This window comes from Nomascus leucogenys, chromosome 3 (genome assembly GCF_006542625.1).
Source record: "Nomascus leucogenys isolate Asia chromosome 3, Asia_NLE_v1, whole genome shotgun sequence".
Classification (NCBI taxonomy): Eukaryota; Metazoa; Chordata; class Mammalia; order Primates; family Hylobatidae; genus Nomascus; species Nomascus leucogenys.
Window position 1 is genome coordinate 143,034,070 of NC_044383.1, and position 21,829 is coordinate 143,055,898.

The 21,829-nt window shown below is 37.3% G+C and overlaps 1 protein-coding gene across 8 annotated transcripts in view; it reads left to right on the forward strand.

The window, feature by feature from the left end:
• The window catches only part of ARID1B (AT-rich interaction domain 1B), a 430,820-nt gene that overhangs the window by 243,507 nt on the left and 165,484 nt on the right, over positions 1-21,829 (forward strand). For 5 of the 8 annotated variants that reach the window (XM_030809883.1, XM_030809886.1, XM_030809885.1 and 2 more), the window contains exon 5: positions 11,631-11,672. The exons of the other annotated variants lie outside the window; for them this stretch is intronic. In XM_030809883.1, coding sequence (XP_030665743.1) covers positions 11,631-11,672 — 42 coding nt within the window. The remainder of the gene's footprint in view (positions 1-11,630; positions 11,673-21,829) is intronic. 8 annotated transcript variants of the gene reach the window in all.

Here is a 21,829-nt window from a genome sequence, read left to right on the forward strand (position 1 = left end):
GCATAGTGCATTTGAGAGTCATCCATTTCCTTGTTTGTATCGGTAGTTAATTCCTTTTCATTAGTGAGTCGTTTTCCGTTGTTTGGCTATGATCATAGTTTTGTTTATCCACTCATCAGTTGAAGGGTATTTGGATTGTTTTCAGTTTTTGTCAACTATGATGAAAGCCTCCCTAAACACTCTCATATAGGTTTTCATGTGAATATATTGTCATTGCTCTTGGGTGAATACCTAGAAGTAGAGGATTGCTGGATCATATAGCAGACTGCAATTACCTTTGTAAGAAACTGCCAGACTTCTTCTCCAAAGTGGCTGTAACATTGTGCTGGAATAGATTTTTTTTTTTTTTTTTTTTTGAGATGGAGTCTCGCCCTGTTGCCCAGATTGGCGTGCAGTGATGCAATTTCAGCTCACTGCACCTTCCGTCTGGTGAGTTCAAGAGATTCTCCTGCCTCAGCCTCCTGAGTAGCTGGGATTACAGGCACCCGCCACCACGCCTGGCTAATTTTTTTTTTTTTTATTATACTTTAGGTTTTAGGGTACATGTGCACAATGTGCAGGTTTGTTACATATGTATCCATGTGCCATGTTGATTTCCTGCACCCATTAACTCGTCATTTAGCATTAGGTATATCTCCTAATGCTGTCCCTCCCCCCTCCCCCAACCCCACAACAGTCCCCGGACTGTGATGTTCCCCTTCCTGTGTTCGTGAGTTCTCATTGTTCAATTCCCACCTATGAGTGAGAACATGTGGTGTTTGGTTTTTTGTCCTTGCGATAGTTTACTGAGAATGATGTTTTCCAGTTTCATCCATGTCCCTACAAAGGACATGAACTCATCATTTTTTATGGCTGCATAGTATTATAATTTTTATATTTGTAGTAGTGACAGAGTTTCACCATGTTGGCCAGGCTGGTCTCAAACTCCTGACCACAGGCGATCCACCTGCCTTGGCCTCCCAAAGTGCTGGGATTACAGGCGTGAGCCACTGCGCCAGGCCTATTTTTAAAAATCAGATCTCTCCTTTGACTCCTATGATTTTATCATGGAAAGAGACAAATCGCTCATATTTTCTTTTTCCAAACAATACTGCTTTCTGTGGTGTAGCCAAAAGACTCCTCTTTTCCACGTTCAGGTAATTTATTCTTTGGGAGAGCACTGTAATCCTATATCAATCGTATTTTAAAGTGACTTTATTATTTAATGTCAAGATGTACCCTTGATATGAAGTAGTTTTATTTAGTAAAGCAGCAACAGATCAAGAGCACTTGGTCTAGAGGAGTACGCTGACAAGTGGCGGCGCCTGCCTTCTTCTCGGGGCCAGTCTTCCTCTCAGAGCTGTCTAGCTTTCAGGTTTGTCTTCATTGCTTCCAGTCTCACCTAAGCCTCATGAATCCTCAGAGACCTATTTCTTAGGTGAGTAGAGGAGTGTTTGTAATCATCTCTGTGACTTTTTTTGTGCTAAAATACCCTTTTTATTTTTGAGCTGGGGAGGTCTCACTATTTTGCCCCAGTTGGTCTCAAAATCCTGAGCTCGAGCAATTGTCCTACCCCGTCTCTTTATTAGCCAGGATTACAGATGCGTGCCACTGTGCCTGGCTATTAGAAGATACACTTTTTAAAGAGACGAAGGGGAGCAGAGTGGAATAGTGGTATTGTGACAGTTACCTGGAAAACTTCTAACTCCTCTTCCTAAATATACCTCTTACAGAATGTCCTGTATTAGGTAGCCTCAGTTTCCTTCCCATGTAATGCATACATAGTTATTTGTTATTATTGCCCTTAGCAGATAAGGCTGTATTAAGCAATTTATGTGAGAGAAGAAAAGGAGATGACATGATTGGTGGGGAGCCAGTTTAGTTAAGGTTCTTTGGACAAATAGGACTTTTGAGAAATCTGAAAAGAATAAAAAAAAAATAGTTGTCTGTCTTCCCTAGAGTCTTTTTTTCTTAGCTTCGAAATTATTAGTTTACCTAATTAAATAGATTCTTCAAAATAAGTTTCCTCTAACACAGTAATTCATTTTAAGGTAAAAGATAAAACTATGTGGTTAAATTTCAGTATACCTAATCTTACATTCTTTCTCTTTCTTTTATTGAATTGTCTTTCCATTCCAATTTGATAATCAAAATAATACTATACTACTTAATTTGAACTTTGAAAGGTTTTAAATATGCACCGTGGTAAATGTCTTTGGTTGTAACCACTATTTCAGTGTTTTGAAACCCCCATCTGTTTTGGTAGAAGTATTTTAGGATAAGAAGGAAGTTTTGTCATCTATTAGTTTTTTGACATTTGGACCCAAGTGACAGAGTTGGGGGCAGGGACGTTTGGACAGGGAACAGGGCAGCAGAAAGAAAACCAGTGACACACAAGATAAGATGTATGAACAGCCATTTGCTGGCTGTAATAGAAGTTTAATTTGCTGATCTAAAAATGTATTTGTTTTTAAAACACCTTTTCATTCTCATCTAATCAATAAAGTCATCTTTGTTGCACCTCATTTTCTTTGATACCATAATTAAGTTTTACATGCCTCTATCTTGGGGGTGGCCATAGCCTGTGTGTCCACAATATGTCTTCTACATAGTGACTTTGTAACAACTTTCAGCTTCCTTTTCTAACTTCAGTGGTGGGGTAGGACTGGGAGAGGGATTTAAGTATGATCGAATAGTACCTTAGCCACAGTTTTATCTTTTAGTACTTCAGTTTATTTATCCAGGTATTTTTTAAATGTTAAGATTTTCCTTTTTATGAAATGTCAAAATTAGGAAAAGAGTTTATTACATTTTTAGAGAATCTAAACTTACCAAGCTGTAGCTTAATACATTGGCTTCATAAACTGTGTGTGTGTGTGTGTGTGTGTGTGTGTGTGTGTGTGTGTGTAAATGGTTGGGTAAATTGGGAAGTATTGCTTAAATAAAATGGCATTGAATTATGACCAAATTATATCACATAATGCAAGATAAATATTTGGAATATGACTAAATATTATCTCACTTTTGAGTGAGATAATATTTATTAACTACCACTTAGTCCTCAAATGTTTTTTAACAGTCCCTCACTGCCTGGACACCCATCATTTTTATTTTCCTTCATCAAACTTTCTAGAATTTCGGAATAAGTATAGAAAGTGTTAAGAAGAAACAATTATTAATTTGAATGATACAGAAAAATCAATCATGTAGAAATAATAATGTAATTAATAAGTATTAGTGTTTTCTAATTTAATAAGATACGGTTTACAGAAAGATCTAAAGGGAAAGCCTTGCTTTTATTGAAAATACGACCTGTTTTCAAAATGTTTGTTTAGAAATCTAGATTTTTTTATATGTACACGTGTGTTGCATTGGAAAGGCCAAATGAAATAATGAATAGATAACTATATTTTGGTTTATATTGTTCATGATTCCATAGCCATGTTTTTTGATAAATGCTAGAAGTATGGAAATGATGGACTTTGATACATGTGATTTCCTTAGATATAGCATTCTTAATGCTCCCAAATCTACAAATAATGTCTTGTGTAACTGACAGGGTTACACTATTCCACTCTGTCAAGAAAATTATTTATGGAAAAGGTATGGTACTGTGACCACGTAAGCCTTCTGAATGCCACTGTTCTTCTGTAGAATTTGGGTCAGTATCCTTTACAATCATGCCCTGTAGCATCGGCAGATATTCTTACCATCCACTGTGTTGTGGTCAGCCAACCTAAATTGGAAAGCTCAAAATTACTTTTTAAAATTGTTTGGAAGGACTGTGAACTATATATATTTTTGTTAAAATATTTACTGTAGTCTAACTGGAGTCATTTGTTGGTATGATTCAAGTCTAAAAGTCATTACCTCTTAACTCAGGATGGATAGAAAAGGTCTGTCTTTGAGCAACATACATACTCGTTTTATTGCCATCAGTTTATGAGAACTAATCCTTTTTAAGGAATTTAAGGTCTACTCTTGGCTAGAGAGACAAATGCATCAAATGCATATCTATGTATTCAATATAGCAAAATTGGTTTTTGGTTTGATTTTTAGTAACAGTCATATGTAATGCAAGAGTGTATCACCAACCACATGGTACATATGACTTCTACCTATATAGTTATATTAGGTAGAGCATATTTTAAACCTTGTTATATCCCCACCTGTGTCATAATGAGCTGTGTCAAATTTGGGTTCATACACATATATTTATATTTTTATTGTTTTGTTATAGTCTTTAGCACATTCATTCATATACATTTATTCAACAAATATTTAGTGAGCTCCTACTCTGTGTCTGGCACTCTTCTAGGTAAGAGACACACAATAGTGAATGAGCTAGCCTGCTCTTGTGAAGTTGACATTTCAGTAAAGGGAGGGAGGTGATAAACAAGAAAATCTCAGGTGATTATACAAAAGAAGGAGATGGATTCTCTTGAGGAGTGATTGGTACGACAGGACTGGCCATAGGACGATCTGGTAGCACAGTAACTCAGGAGGAGGGAGCAGCCAGTGCAAAGGCCCCCAGGTGAACAGTGGCCATTTGGAGGAACAGAAGGCAAGCCAGTGCAGCGGGAACATTGTGAAGAGCAGCGAGTGGGAGGACCAAGGACCGGCAAGGCAGGCGGGAGCCACGTGGTTTAGCTTCTTGTGGACCATGGTAAGCAGCTCGGCTTAATTTTACGGTCTTGGAAGACTTCAGAGGTTTTAAGGAGGGAGTGGAGATGGAAGAAGCACTTGGCTGCGTGAATGCTTTCAGACTTCCTTTAGTGTCATGGTGTTCTTGCCTGGAACTCTGCCTGTAAATCCATGGCACCTAGAGTTCCTTTATTTAAAGTGGTACACTGCATCAGTTAGCTTTTTAGGTAGTGCTCAGAACAGCCACCGTTTATGTAGCTCACGATTCTGCAGTTTGACAATTTGGGCTGGGCTCAGCCGGGTAGTTCTGGTTTGTACTGGGCTTGTTCCTCCTACTTCAGTCAGCTACTGACCAGCTAAGTGGCTCTGCTTGTCAGGCTCTTGGCTTGACTGGCTCTTGGCTAAGGCAATGTGGTAACAGGACCGTGTGTTATCAAGCTAGTCTAGGCTTGTTCATGTGGTGGTTGGTTGAGTTTCAAGAGAATGATTAGAAGAATTGCCTCTGGAGTCCTAGACTTGGAAGTGGCACAGCATGATTGCTGCTGCAGCAGTCTTTCGACCCAGGTAAATCATAAATCCAGTCCAAATTGAGGGGTAGAGAATTAGACTCCACCTTGGATGGAAGAGGCTATAACACCACATTGCATAGTAGTGGCTGGTTTTGCACACTCAAGGTCTCTCTGTCTCTGAGTGATACCAAGAGTTCAAGATTGGTTCATACCAAGTGTCCTCATTGCTTTGTAAATCCTCTGTGGAGGCATCCTCACTGAGTTAGAGAACATAATTGGAAATAAGGGTGTGACCACAGGGCTGACTGACTTTGTTTTAAATTTAACAGCCTTGGATAGAAAGACACACCAACATCCTAGTGCAGGAGATAATGTGAGCATATCACTTGTGGTGAAAAGTGTAATTATAATAACATCACACTGTCTTGAAATCGTGTCTTACAGTATTAAGTTTAACAAATGCTTTTTGATTGCATAGATTTATTTTTCATTGTTACCAATATTTATTGGGTCCCTATATAGAGACAAGGTTTTAGTTCATTTCCAATACATTCAGAGGACGGCTGCCGTACTCAGCAGCACGAGGCAGCCCCGTGTGTTCTTTCCGTTGCCGGCTAACAGTGCACTGAGCGATTTCAGCAAGCCATGTCCTTGAGCTGTCATGTGGTCTGTCATGCTAATGAGGAGAACGAGGAGAATTAATAAGTAAAAGAGGAATGCCGGCAGTGGCTTATGGTTTTTTTTTTTCTTAAGAGTTCTGCATTTTTAATGGATTTAAATCCCAAAAAGTTAATAAAATAGTAATAAAGAAAAACACGGCACACCTTCTTTGCTTGATAAAATTAAAACTTTGCAACCCATATGCTTCTCCTGCAGTATAAATTGTCATAAATCCTGGAACATAGTTTTGGAGAGCAGTTTATTTATTAGTGTCTACTTTTCCTTAATGTAGGTAAAAGTATGATTAATGGAATAGGTTGTAGTTGGTATATTGGACTTGTTGGCCCCATCAAGGCAGATACAGCAGACATTGTAAGGAGAGTATTTTTATCCCCGGACACCAATATAGGCAAAAATTATTTTTTCCAAGAGCATCTAAATTCTTGGTAATACCCTTGCAGATAAATATTACTGTGACTGGAAATTCAATCAATTTCTTGTTGATTGTTACTAGTCTCCTCTCCTTGTCTTTATTCCCCTTTGGACGGAACAGCTCACTTGAGTAATTTTGCCTTTCCCATCCTTGCCTGGAATTGGAGGCAAAATCTGTCATTTTAATGTTTAATTATGGTAAAGATACATCTATAATCACTGGAAAAAATAATGGAATATTCTTCATCACAGATATTCAAATGGAAAATTAAAATTGAGTCACCCCCTCCTCTTGTTATTTCACAATAAATTACAGTTTGATCAAATATTTAAATGTAAAAAAATAAAGTCAAATATATTAAAAGAAAACAAATGAAATTTTTTTTTTGAGATGGCGCTCACTCTGTTGCCCAGGCTAGAGTGCAATGGTGCGATCTCACGGCAACCTCTGCCTCCCTGGTTCTAGCTGTTGTCCTGCCTCAGCCTCAGCCTCCCAAGTAGCTGGGACTACCGGCATGCGCCACCACGCCCGGCTAATTTTTGTATCTTTAGTACAGACAGGGTTTCACCATGTTGGCCAGGCTGGTCTCGAACTCCTGACCTCAGGTGATCCTCCCACCTTGGCCTCCCAAAGTGCTAGGATTACAGGTGTGAGCCACCACGCCTGGCCCAAAATGAATATTTTTTAAAATGCTGCAGTGAGGAAGACATTTTCCAGCATGGCACAAACTGTAGAAGCTTGGGGAAAACAAATGGATACATTCGAATATTTAAAATGTCAAATTTTTTGTTTTTAATTTCTTTACATTAACACAGTTATGAGCATTTTCCCATGTTACAAAATATCTCTTAAAACCTGAATTTTTCATGATTATTAATGCTCTATCATGTGAATATACCATACTTTAACCATCTCCCATATTTGTACATTGTTTTCTAATATGTTATTTTAAATAATGTAGTGCACATGCTTAATATATAAGTGGTAGATCACAAATTATAACCTTAAGATAGCTCTTTCTGGCGGCTTGATTGCTGGATAAATGGGCATGAGTATGTTTGAGGATATTGATATGTAATGGAAGATTGTTTTCTGGGCAGGCCGTTCTCAGCTACAGGCCCACCATAGATGTTGAGGAACCTAGGTGTACACATAAACCTGGACCACTACATTTTTAATTTTTGCCACCTTGAAAGATAAGATGTTTATTCACATTTCCATGATTATTAATTGACATGGAACAATGGGTAGTGTTATTATTGACTTATTTTGTTAACTAATTACTTTTAATTGAACAAGAAGCACATGTAGTTGGTGGGAAAAGTTCTTACATTGATATGTTTCTTCCATTTCTTTCCAACAATATTCTAAGTACATCAAGTATGTGACTCACCCCCACCTTTTTTAAAAAAACTGATGGTAGCTTACTGTGCACACCGTTTCCATTGTTTTTACTTAATAGAGTATCCTGGAAATCTTTTCTTATCTGCACACATAGATTTACCTCAATCTTTGTAACAGAAGCATAGTCTTCTATGTTCAACTATACAGTAATTTACTATAAACTTAACTCCCTTGGCAATGAACATTTGGTTATGTTCACTTTTCACTGTCACAAACAACTCCAGTAAACATCTTTTTAAATCTTTATACTTTAGGATCAGTGGAATTGTTGGGGTTAATACTTGCGTAATCATATACATGTGCATTTTGATTGATACTGCCAATTGTATTTTATTCCAGTATATGTTTTCATCAGCAGTGCAAGGCTGTGATTTGAATAATTACCCAAACCTGTGTATATGTTGTAATTATCACAATGTTTAATCTTTAGTACAATATGACTTTATTTGTATTCCTTTAATTATGAGTACGGTTCGTTATACATTGTTATAAATGGACATTATTTCTCACTTTAGTTCCTCTTTTTTGTGACAGTGTGATACTGATTTTAGAACTATTTAAGAAAAATAAATTGCAGCATAGTTTTAGCGTTGCTTTATTTTAATGATAATGCTGCTAGAATTAGTATACTCTGTTTTCAATGAGTGCTTTACATTGTGAACATAAAAAGGACTTTGAAAGTGAAAGAGAAAGGAAAGTGTGGCCAGTTTTACTTCCAAATTCATGAATTCTTGTTTTCCCAATTGTCTTACTGGAATGATTGGAAATTAAGGTGATTTGTGTTATTTTTGGTGGAGGTGGGGCGTAGGGTAATTGGGAAAGAGATGTCAATTGAAGGTTTTTGTGCTTTAGGAGAGTGAGGACTGTAAATGGCTTAGCTGCTGCTGAACTTCACAGACTGAACTTTCACAGAGCCCTTAGAGGTTCTCTACAAATGGAATCCTTTTAGGCACTTGTGTTATAAAGTGTTGATTGTAACATTTGAAATAAGTGTGAGTTAATGGAAAGGGCCTTGTCTTTGGCTTTAGGAAGTTTCTACTTTGTTATCTTAAACTTGCCCCTTCACGCCTCTGTACTTCAGGAACCCTTGAAAAGTTCTCTCTCCCATTGAAGTGAAACATGGGTCTCATCAGAGTATTCAAATTTGTCTCTGCATTTGTTACAGCATCTGTGTGGAGGAGGAGAACGTTGGCTATCATGTCCTAATTTTACATATGATTAAACCTGTGACTTTTTTTCTTACTGCTAATTTTAAGTCTCCCCACATCAAAGTTTAAAAAGAAAAATAACACCATGAATAATCTTATCTTTTCATTTCTGAATTAGAATTTATTTTTGAAGGTATAATGGATACTTAAGTACATTTCGCTTAGATATTATACCTAAGCTAAACTCATCATTTTGATTTTCGTACAACATTAAGCACAAAACATTGCATTTAATAAATATCTGGACAGTATTTATTATGAATGAGTGATGGTTTTTTTGAGATTAGAGCAGATAAATGCAGATTATAAGCAAAGAATTAATATTTTAACATCAATGCTGTGTCTTCCCAGTACAGTATCCAGTCTTTCCATTGAGAATTTACCAAATTTTTCAGTTGTATATTCTTGTTTTAATCAGATTAACACAGATCTACTTCTAGTTTATGTATAAGAATGATGGGTGGTTTTGTCTTATGAAATATAGTTATTGACTTTTTTGTTCTTTTTCAAATTTATGACAAAAGGAACAAAAAAGCTTAGCTGATTTTGGCCGGTAAGTTTAATGACTACCACCTGGAAATTAAGTGTGAAAGTTGAAATACTCCTTTGCTCCCACTAGAGGGGGATTCCTTCCAACTTAGGTAAAAATGCTCTTAGACTCAACATGAAAACCTTGTATAACATTGATATTCCCTTTGTATTAAATTGAGGATAATCTCATGTTTTTAAAATCAGCTGATTTTCTGTAGTTGCTGATATTAAAATCTTACAGAAATAGAGGATATAAAGGATACTTGAACTAGGGTACATATGTATTTAAACAATAGTGCTTTGAACAAAACATAAATACTTTTGTAGAGTTTGCTGTAATTAAATTCGTTTAAAGGTATATTAAGAGTTTCAAAACAACTCCCCCAGCCCTGCTGGAGATAGAATGTGGGTGCCCTGGTGAGATCTGGCTCCCTCCTCCCACCCCCAAGGTGTGTCACTGTCTCTGTCGGCTGAAATAGCCACAGGGAGAGTTCTAAATTTCACACGAAAAGCTTTGATTTGCTCTTACCTCAAGTTGTCAAATATATTAAAGCCTTATCTTTAAATAGAGCTCTATTTGCTATTGAATTTTCTTGTTACATTGACTTTTTATAATATGATAAAATATGCAGAACTCACACTCTGAAGTTTTTTTTTTGCAAAGTTAAACTGTAATATATTTTTAAAATAATTCTATGTGTGTTAAAAATAGCACATCAAGGGTGAGGTATGCAGATATGATCTATATGTGTAATTCACAAGCAAGTGTCATACGATGTTCACAGTATTTAAGATTCAGCATATTTCCTGTTCACGTTTTTCCTTCAAAGTCTCCAATGTTGATTAGAGGTTTTAATTTAAAAAATAGTTGAGGTTAGTAACCTAGCATTGTGAAAGTCAGGGCTTGGGAAATTCAAACATGTAATCTTTTTTCCTTTTCTTAAATGAAAAGTCTATAATAAGGCCTTGTTTCTAAATCTAACAGCCTTGGAAATTAAAATGTAAACAGAAATGCTGTCAGTGAAACTTACAATGATTTTTTCTACTATAATTGATCCAACATTTCAGTCTTTAGCCTAAAATCATATTTGGTATCAGCAACATATGGTTTTCTATGAAAACGAGGCTGCTCGTCTCCATCCCTAATGGTACTATCTTTCTTTTGCTTTCCGCACCAGCCTCTGTCAGTGCCAGGGGGTGGTCAGTGAGCCTGGCTTTCAGTGAAGCAGTTGGAGAAGACAATTTGCTTCCTTGTTTCTTCTTTTGACCCTTTTACTTTCATACTGGATGAAAGTCTTATTGTCATGGTCTTCCTTTCTATATTTTCTGTCCACAAGGGAAGAATCCAATTTTGTTTTATAGCAGGATACATTAGATAGGCCTGTATGCCTTCTACTTAAACACCTGCCACACATGCCTAGTTTTAAAAGGTTTAAAACTGACAGTGAAGCCTGTTACAGTCTGATATTGCCCACCCACCCCGTCTTCCTCTTTAAAAATACTCAGATGTGTTCTGTTGCCTTCTTTCCTTGTTCCTTTCCATCGTGTATTGGTACTTTGCAATAGTCAAAGTTAAAAGCTTTACACACGACACTGAATAATTATGTTTAAAAAACAGTAATTATCAATACACGTCTTGTTCCTCGCAGCTTTTTAAAATTCATGTTAATGAGCTCTGTCTTCTAATGCATGAGACTGACAGGCAGTCTTGAAGTTTTGCCATCATTTCACAACTTGTTGCTTAGACACTGCCTGCCTTTTCCAGAGTATTGCTTTCAGGAACTCTTGCCCTGCAACATTCCAGAGATCCAGCACTGCCCACTCTGATCTGAGCAGGACAAGAATCTACTGGTAGCACACTTGCATAGTGATTGCTCTACAAAGGGCAGTTTCCCCTCACTATCTGTCAGTAAAAGATCAAAAGGCATATGCAACATGTTGTGATTTAGGTGAGAAGGATGATTCTACTCACTTCCTGGATTGTTTTTGAGGAACTTCAACCACTACGTCCACATGATGGCAGATGGATTCATTTGATAGGAGCTCCCGCCGTCTTATAAAACTGAAACCCAGACGGTGACTGAGATTTCAACCCAGCTCTTGAAGATACTCACAGATCTCTCTTTCTTGACAACTGACATAAATGGAATGCCAGTTTTCTCAGAACTCTCAATTCTAGGCCATGCCTGTGTCTGGTTTCTGTGGCTAGACTCAAAGAGGTTTTTGATAGTGCCTAAATTATGTTTTTCCTTATGATTTCAGGTTGAAGTCTTGGCCTCGGAGGATGCAGCCTTTGGACTCAAGGTGTGTAGTCTGATGTAGTTCATTGTGGAGGTTTTTGTCAGTTCCTCCTAGGTGGATTTGAAGGCTCAACAGAGGGGACTTATTTTTTTTTAATCAAAACACTGAGGTTTAAAAAGCTTCACAAGTTTAAGATTTCTCTTATTGTGATTAAGATTAGACTGTGGTAGTATTTTCATTACCTTCTTTGTTGTGTAGAATATGAGAAACAGTACAGGAAAGTAAGAGTTTCGTTTAGTAGTAATTGACTTTTAAATTTCAATTCGTCATAGCACAAGATTTACTTAAATTTTGCCCCAGTTTGGGAGTACTGAAATGTAAGATGTTATCAAGTGCTGTATTTAGTTCATAGCTCCAGTGTTATTCATTGATTTATTAAACTTCCCTGCTTCAGACAGAACCCCTACCATCCAGTTACAACCAGATTGAAAACCCAGCTGCTTCCCGTGAAGACCTCATGACCAGTTGACAGATCTAAGCCTATAAGCAGATAAATCATCCCACAGGGTGACCGTATCCATGCAAGAAACATGCCAGAGGTTGTGAGTTGGGTGGAGTGCAGAGTGGGAAGGCTTTCTAGGAGGTGGATCTCTGGGCTGAGTTTTGAGGGCTTAGGTTATATTGAGGCAAGAAAGGAGGGCAGGAGAAATGAGAGCTATTTTCAGGTAGAGCAGCTACCCTGAAAAATATCAGAGGAAGCTAAAAGTAGTTAAGTTTCTGCCTGTGTGGCAAGATCTGAGACTGGAGAGGTTAAAGATAACTTTCTCCTATAAAAAATGGTAAGCTGTTAAAAGATTTTAAGCCAGGTAGTGGTCCGATTTGCAAGTTAGACAGATGACTTTGGCCACTTTTTGGAGGATGGATTAACCAGAGACCAGTCAAAAGCAATTGAATAGACGCAGTAGAAGTGAACAGAGGCCTGAGCTGGCATAGTAGAAGCAGTGTCTGAGGGAAGAGGACTGGCAACCTCAGTGTGCAGGGTCTGGTGCCTGCTGGGGTGTGCAGAGTAGGAAAAGACAGGAGCTCAAGATGAGTCCAGGGACTATATGGTGTCACCCTGAAGTAGAGAACACAAGAGGAAGATTACAGATTTTTAAAAATTATAATCTTCCAGACCTGAATTGTCGATCAGATTACTTGCCTTTTGTACATATTTGCTGATAATTTTTAAATTTGTTAAATTTTGAGTAAATTGGGAGATATTTGCCTTTTGTACATATTTGCTGATAATTTTTAAATTTGCTAAATTTTGAGTAAATTAGGAGACACTTATTAGAGAACTCTTGATTTCATTTTCATATAGAGGTGTAGAAGTATAGGGTAGGTGCCATCAGTTACTTCGGAAGTCAGTTTAGGAGAATAGGAAGGTTGGTAGAGACTATTACAGAACACCAGGTATTGGTGATGACCCTCACGTGACTCCTCCATGTGTCACATCTTTGCTTGAAACCAAATTGGATTATTTATATATATTTTTTACCATTTTTTATCTATATGCTTGACATTTCAAAAGCACAGTCTACCAGTTGTGTAGTAATGACAGGTAAGATGACACTGTAATGCTACCAAAAGCAAAGTTTCTGAGGTTACAAATGTAGCAAGATTTTACATTAATAAATATATATAAAGAAAATTAAATTAATACTTTATAAATACTTGATACAACTCAAGTTTATAACCCTAATAAATTTTTTATGTTTCTGTATCTGCCAAAAATTACCAAATTATTCTAAATAGAACCTAATTCAGTATTATTTACAGCATTTAACATATGGTTGTTTTGTGAATTTTTCATTTTTTATTTAATGCCCAGCATACATGTGGAATATTCACTGCATTTTTAATAAACCTATAGGGTCAGTTCTTATGAGCTCATTTTCATAATCCTTCATACTTACTGAGTATGCAGCAACGTTATAGAAGATTAGTGTAGCCAGCAGCTCTCATAGTCTGCCCTGCCGTGTGAAGCCTCCGCGTTTGTTCTATGGCCAACCTAACAGGTTCCTTTTGTAGCCTTAATTTTTTTTTTTTGAGACTGGGTCTCACTCTTTTGCCCAGGCTGGAGTGCAGCGGCACGATCATGGCTCGTTGCAGCCTCAACCTCCCAGGCTCAAGCGATGCTCCCGCCAGCCATGTGCCACCATGCCTGGCTAATTTTTTATAAAAATGCAGGTCTAACTATGTTGCCCAGGCTGGTCTTGAACTCCTCGCCTCAAGTGATCCCTGGTCTTGGCCTCCCAAAGGGTAGTGTTGGGATTACAGGCGTTAGCCACTGCTCCTGACCTCATAGCCTTAAATTTAATAAGTTGAAACAACAGTGAAAATTTTTTTCAACAATCCAGTGACTTTCACAGTAATAGATGCTTTTAGCTTTTGCTGATCTATACTAAAGTGTTTATACATATAATTAAAAATGGGAAATTTGACATTTCTTTTTACTGCTTCATTATCTGGAAGTCGGCAAGTATATTTTTGAATTCCAAAAATTACCTTCTTTCTTTCTTTCTTTCTTCTTTTTTTTCTTCCCGAGACAGTCTCACTTTGTCGCCAGGCTGGAGTGCAGTGGCGCGATCTCAGCTCACTGCAACCTCTGCCTTCCAGGTTCAAGCAATTCTCCTGCCTCAGCCTCCTGAGTAGCTGGGACTACAGGCGCGTGCCACTACACTCAGCTAATTTCTGAATTCTTAGTAGAGACGGGGTTTCACCATGTTGGCCAGGATGGTCTCGAGGTCCATCGAGGGCAAGAGACCTCGTGATCTGCCTGCCTCGGCCTCCCAAAGTGCTGGGATCACAGGCGCGAGCCACTGTGCCCGGCCAAAATTACCTTATTTCGTAAAGGTCTGGGTATTCAGCACTGGTCAGGTTTTTAAACGCATTCACAATTGGTGTTTCTTCCTGTTTTTATAAGCACTGGGAAAGGTAACTCAAGTGTCTGAGTGACTGTGGTGACACATGGCACCCTCTTGGCAAATGCACAGAACACTTCTGAGCCTGCTGCAGTGTGTGTCCCGTGTATGTCGCCGCTCCTTTTAGTGATGATCTTTAATGAGCCTTTATCTTTCTGTACTTTTTTTCCTACTAATTCTTTATACTTGTATGCTTTGCCTTCTCTTAAGCGAAATTAAATTTACAAGCTTAATATTGACTTAGCATGAATTTGTCAGTATTACTGGAAAATGAGTTAAACACATTGGGACCCAGAAATGAAAATAACTTGTTTTTGTATGTGCATGTGGAGAAACCACAACCCAGGGAAACAAGCGTGCAGTCTCGCAAAACTATCATGACTAGCAGGGTTGATCTGAGAGTAACTTTTTACTCTAGTCAAATGGCAAATATCTATGTTCTACTTCTTACATCTTAATTTTGCACAAATAGAGATTCATTGTTTTGTTAGGCTTATCTCATTTAAAGATAACTTAGAATTTGAAATGCTGAAACTGATTCACAGTATAGTAAACAATAAGCACTTCTGCTGTTTTCCAGTGGTTTTAGTTTTTTCCTCTGAATTTAAGTGACTTTTATTTTCTTGAGTTTGTTTCGATACAGGTCTAATTAAGATAATTATTTTTAAATTATATCTACTTATAAACAAGAATTTGAGGTGAATAGAAGAGGTGCTTCAAAATAAAAAAATGGGTGAATATATGCCTTTATTAGTAAAGTTCTGCAAACTGTAGACCACTATTCTTATTTTCAGCTTTGATTATGATTTGAATATATTATAAAGTTTATAATTCTATAGAAAAATAAATCAGAAGTCCCAGCAGCCACCAACATGGGTTGGTTCTTTTTATAGGATAACTGTGCCTTGTATATCATTAATGAACTAACTAAAGCTGCTGGTGATAATGGGATGATAAATCAGCTAAGCATTTATATGTGTACATATGTGATTACATTACTAAACATAGGAAAAAGACTAAAACATTGACTTGTTGCTTATGGATTCTACATATAGTAATATAGAAAATTATAGTAAGGGGTGTAAACAAGAAAGGAGTATGTAATTAGCCCTGGGTCATTAAAAAACATGTAAACATAACTTATTAATAAACTTCTTAATACATTTCTTAAGAAATCTTATTAATCTAATAAGTTACTTCAAAATTTCATGACTGTGAATGTTCTTCATCTTCTGATTAGGTGGATAAGTCCAGAATTAGAACAAAGCACATTTTTTATTTAATCCACTCTCATGAGATGTGGACACTGTTGTTATCCCCAGTATTAGGTGAGGAAACAAGAACTCAGAGTTTAGAACTTGCTCAAGTTCACCCAACCAATCAGTAACACAACTCGGATTTGCACCAGCAGTGTCAGCCCCAGCACCTTGTCTGTTTTCTGAATGTCCTGAGAACTGATGGAACTGATAGGGTGTACCCTGTATCCACCTCGCACTCTTTACTCCCCATCTTCTTGGCCACGCTCACCTCTGCCCCACTCACCTCCTCTTACTAAGGTCCCTAACGACACACCCAAATCTAGCAGAGCAGTTCACTACTTGCCCTGTGCCTGCCTCCTTGTGCATTTGACCTAATGGACTTCTTCCTTGGCACATTCTCTTCCTGTGGCTTCCTCAGCAGCGTTTGGTTGATTCGCCTCCTACAGGTCTGGCCTCGATTTCTCAGACTCGTCTTCCTCTTCACAGACAGCCAATAATGTGTTCGATTCTCCTCTCTGCTACATAAGCCGCTAACACCCCACGTTACACCTTCCCCTCCTCCTCCAGTGTGTATTCTTAAATATCCTGCTGAATGAATGAATATGCATAAAGCCATGACAAAGACGAAAACATGTATCTCTTGTTCAATACAGTGTATTTCCTGGGGTAGATTCTTAGGGCTTGCCTATTTGACAATAACTTAATTTGGTTATCAAAATAATTTTTAAAGACTTTTCCCTTTGAATGATGGAGGGACAGAAATATGTATTACCAGTCTATTCATTTGCTATACCTGTCTTCCGGTTCTAAATGGACATCAGAATTCCACAAAATCAAAAATATTTTGATTGGGTGTTTTGGCTGACATGTTCTTTGGGAGAAGAAAACTCTGAATTTTATGACTCTTTTTATAATATTTGATATAAACCATTAAAAATACATGTGGAGAGGTCAGTTTAAAACGAATTACAAGGATAATCAAGGGGAAGCATATTGTATTACTCTAAAAAAGAATGAGAAAAAGAAAAATGATGCAATTTACGCTAGCATTGGGTCCCACAAGATCACAGGAGCCCTCGACTCCTTTTTTTTTTTTTTTGAGACAGAGTCTCACTGTGTCACCCAGGCTGGAGTACAGTGGCACGATCTCCACTCACTGCAGTCTCCACCTCCCAGATTCAAGTGATTCTCCTGCCTCAGCCTCCCGAGTAGCTGGGATTACAGGCCTGTGCCACGACGCCTAGCTAAGTTTTTTGTATTTTTAGTAGAGATGGGTTTTTACCATGTTGGCCAGGCTGGTCTCAAACTCCTGACCTCAGGTGATCTGCCAGCCGCCTCCCAAAGTGCTGGGATTACAGGCATGAGCCACCGCACGAAGGCTACACTTAACTTTAATCCTCTTTGGTGATAACTTTTAATATTTGTATTAGGCACCTAAAATTTATTACTGTAAAAGAGAAAGGTCTAAGCTAAAGTATCTGAACATAAGATGTTAAAGTAAATCCTAGACTTGTATTACTTTTTACCTGTATTTTGGTTGATTAGAGAAAAATAACATCAGCATTCAAACTGGTCTTCCAACCCCCAACTAACAGAGTCCCTTAAATATCCCATGCCCTTTGCTGCCCTTAGCTTCCCTCCAGCCTAATCTCCACTGCCTTTCCCCTAAAATGCTTACCCTTCCTCTTGCTGCATTTCAAAATCCTGCTTTCCCTCCAGGCTCGGTTCTAACCTCTCTCTTCTATGATTTGTCTCAGCATTGGAGCCTTCTGAGCGCCATCCTCAGAGCTCAACAGTTCTCACTGCCTTTAGGACTCATTTGGAATTTCTCATCTGCCAACTTGTTTTTGTGTTCTTTTGTATTTGGGAGACAGCGTGATATGGCCTAGCCCAATTCTATTATGTGGCATTTTCCCCCATAATATGGTAAGCTTAGAGAATCCATTTTTTTCATCTTTTTATATCCATATTGACTTTCACATGGTAAACAGTGAATAAGTACTGATGATTAAGAGTTTTACTGATAGTGTTAACAATTATTGCTAAGAGCATAAAATGTGTGATATTAACATATCACTGTTGTGTTCTTCTCTATTCTGGGATTTCCTTGCCGATTCTCCCGTTATCTGGGCTAATGTGTGAACTTGGCATTTCCTATTTAAGCTCTGTAATGCCCACCTGAAGGAAGACATATTCATTATTAATGTTTGTTGAAGCTATTGAGTGGGTATGGCTGGCATCAAAAACTAGTTGGTTCCTTTTAACCTGGCTTATCTTAAATGTGTTCATTAATCAGGTTCTGCAGTTATATTCATTCATATCACTCTACTTCTTTCCACTGCTTTCCATTCAAACATATCTATGGGGTATACATGTTATTTGTCAAGTACTAGGGATGCAGTGGTAAGAATAATAAGTCCTTGCTTCCACAGATCTTACATTCTAGACACAACTTTTGGAATGATCTTATGTCAGAGAAAAATCCAAGAAGAGATGCAAAGTTTGGATATAATTGTATGCTTTTCTGTTGTTTAATTGGCTTAATTGAATTATTTATTGTATTTTACAAACTGGAATGGGATTCCAGTTTGACTTAAGGAAATTATAAATAACAAAAGGATTAGTCACCCATAAATATAATTTCAAATAGAATAAAAGTGGAAAATTTTATTTTGTCTTTTTAAAATAAGGTATTTTCAATTGTGGAAAATGTATAGCGTGGGGATCATATTTGGCAGTGACTTAAATTTGAGCTGCTTTCTGTCTTTTGACATCTGATCATTATGAAAATATCTATTTCACTTCCCTCATACAAAAACAAAATGATGCAGTCTATAACTATAGGATTTATCATACTGACTAAGGAGGAAACAGAAAAAAATACAATGGCAACCCATGTCTGAATGGGCCTCCTGGCTCAATAACCAAATAATGACCCTTGGGAAAAAGCAGGAGGTTCACTTGTAGCTTTCTTTTCTGATCCGTCTAACTTAGAGGGCTCCAGTTTGAATTGTGTTTAAAGTCCATTTGTTTTTAGTCATTTCTGACTCTGTATCTTTTGTTGCATTTTTCTAGTTTTAATCATTTCTCATTGCTCATTTTGGTTCTGTAGAGCTATGCTGTCTAGTGTGGGGCTATTTAAAGTATTTAAAGCTAAATCAAATTCAGATATCATTTCTTCAGTTGCACTGGCCGCATCTCAACAATTACATGTTGCTGGTGGCTGCCACACTGTCACAGGGCATAGAGAGAGCCGTCCGTCTTAACAATGAGTTCTGTTGCCTGAGCTGGTCTAGAAAATACAGGTTCCAAGTATGTAGATGACACAGACAGTTTGTAGCATAACACATTTCACAATTAGAACAGGCATTTTAAAAATTGATTTAAAAACTAGGGATTTGAAAAGATAGTAGAAAACAGAAGGAATTTGCTTTTCGGGTAAAGTACAATAAAGCAGAGGGGATGTTCTGCATAGGAAAGAAAGAGAAACTATTATAAAGTTGATAAGTTTCATTAGATTTTGAGAATAGAAAAGTTTTAAACAGGGTCATGAAATTTGGCATCCTTCTAGAGTGACATTTGTAATGGGTCATTAATTCGTTGATTTGCCTAAGATATGCCCCCAGGCTACCAATGTAGTATTTTGGATTTAGAATGTTTAGTTTTGCATTGTAAGATTCTACCCAGTAAAATAGTTATTTCTTTTATGAGTGTAACCACATGAAAACATATACTAATCTTCTGTTTAAAAACATTTACCATATATATTTTTTGTCAAGCTGCATTAACTCTGGTTCTTCTCTACTCTTTGCGTCTTCTTAGCAGGACTTTTTTTTTTTTTTTTTTTTTGTGAGACAGTCTCGCTCTGTCGCCCAGGCTGGAGTGCAGTGGCGCGATCTTGGCTCACTGCAGGCTCCACCCTTAGCAGGACGTGTTTTCTAGTGAATTTACTTGGCTAACTCTCTGAGTGAGTGTGACTATAAGTTAGGTGGAAGTATATTTAAGATAACCAATGTCATTGAAACAAAACTAGCAAACAGTTTTTTTGAACTCATAATCTTATGAACTCATATTACTTTTCATAATATGAAAGATTTATTTTTACATTTTAATCTTTTTTATTTAATTAAAATCTATTCAAAACCTTTAGAGCAGTAGAGGACCAAGTTTATTCCATACTGTTTCAATATTGACTCAAACATAAAATTATATAATATATATTGTTAAAGCAAAAAATTTACTATTTCCTCTAAAAGAAAGATTCAAGGGGGTGTGGGGAGAGGAATCTGCAGTGTTTCTCTAGGACCTCAAGGTTTCTCAAGTTCTCCCGGATGTGGGAATCCAGGAATCCATATTGAGCTCTTCTCTTCTTTTGTTAGAAAATTTCCCAGCCTCTGCTTCTGCCATCTGCTGGTAGTTGAGATAGTTACATGTTTGAGTTTAAAACAAATTTGCTTTATTTTTATTTAGAAATGGTTTTGGGGAAATACTTTATGTATATTTACCTGTAATATTTTGATACAGTTTTCTCTGTTAGGTTTAATTATCTTTTGAAGGGATATTTTAGCTTTTTTTTCAATTCTGTCTTTAGAGGAATACACAAGTCTAAAACTCAGAAAAGACAGAAGACTGAGGCCAAAACATATGCAGTGAAGAGGCAGGGTAGAGCCCTGTTAGTGAAAGGCCTTGAGTGGCCGGTGAGGAGTTACTTGAGAGCTGTTAGGGGTCTCACCTGATGTCTGGCTTTGGATTAAATATGGAATAGGAAGTTTTTCCTGCCATTTTATAATTAAGACTACTTGACTGGGAGTTGAACAGACCCATATTCTACTGTAAGTCCCATTGTAAGGTTGGAGAATTGATTTCTAGACATCATTGAATTTCTTTCCAGCCCTAAAATTCTGCAGGTCCTTAACGCTAACAGGCCTCATGTATTCATCGAAAGTACAAGTGTTTTACCATTTATTAGTCTTCCATTTCTTCCTGCTGATGTTTCCTAGACTAAGGTATTCTCGTTGTTTTGGGAAAAATAGAATTTTGTTGTTGTATTGTTGTCCACAAACAAATCCTTTCATTAAGTGAAGCCAGGCAAAAATTTTTAAAAGAAAGATAAAATATAGAAATTGTATTTTCTGCCACCTTTAGTCTTCTTTCCTAATTTCCTTTAGAGCTGCTTTGGCCAGTTATTTTTCAGCATTTTCTCAAAGAGAAAATGTAACCTAAGATTTTTTCAATTTCTTTTTTTCACAATGAAGAAGGCTGAGGGAGGGAAAGTGACTTATTTTAGGCACTGTCTAGTGGCAAAGCTCAACTAGAAGTTGCTGCTTCCCAGGCCTGTGTACTTTATGAAAAAATTCCAGCAATGCCTGTGTTGTTGTTTTTTTAAATCAGTCCTCTCGAGTTTGGGAACTCTATATTGGGTTACATTTTACAGAATTGGCATTTCACAACTCAAAAAATGGTGTAATGTTGGCAATTTCATATGGTTCAACCCGATGTACTAGGACTCTAATATCATTTTAGGTCAGCTTTCAATAGTGAAAACAGTATTTTTCTTTAAAAGTAGTTTATTCCAATTGGAATGGGTATGAGCACACTCTGTGAAGTATTAGGTGATCACGAGATGTTTGTGGAGCATAACTGACATGAGAGTACCCAGTAGGCCAGAAAGCCCAGCAAAGAAGGTGTGATGTTTCCAGAATATGTTTTGGCATTATATGCAAAATCAGAAGTAGTATATTATGATCAAGGGAGTTCTTGGTGTAATAGGAACTCCATTTCTTCTAGACCAAGTATTCTGTCAGATGATGGTAGATGGCAGAGTGTTTAGATAGATTCATTGACAGCATGGCGGCTGTCCCAAGATCTGCTAAGTCCACTGTGCAGAAATGTTTGCCCTGCTGTAGTGGTGGTGAAGATAAGGTGAGTGGAGGGGACCATAATTTAGTATAGTTCATGCCTGCCTTTGTCAGATTCTGTTCATTTTTGTAAAAAG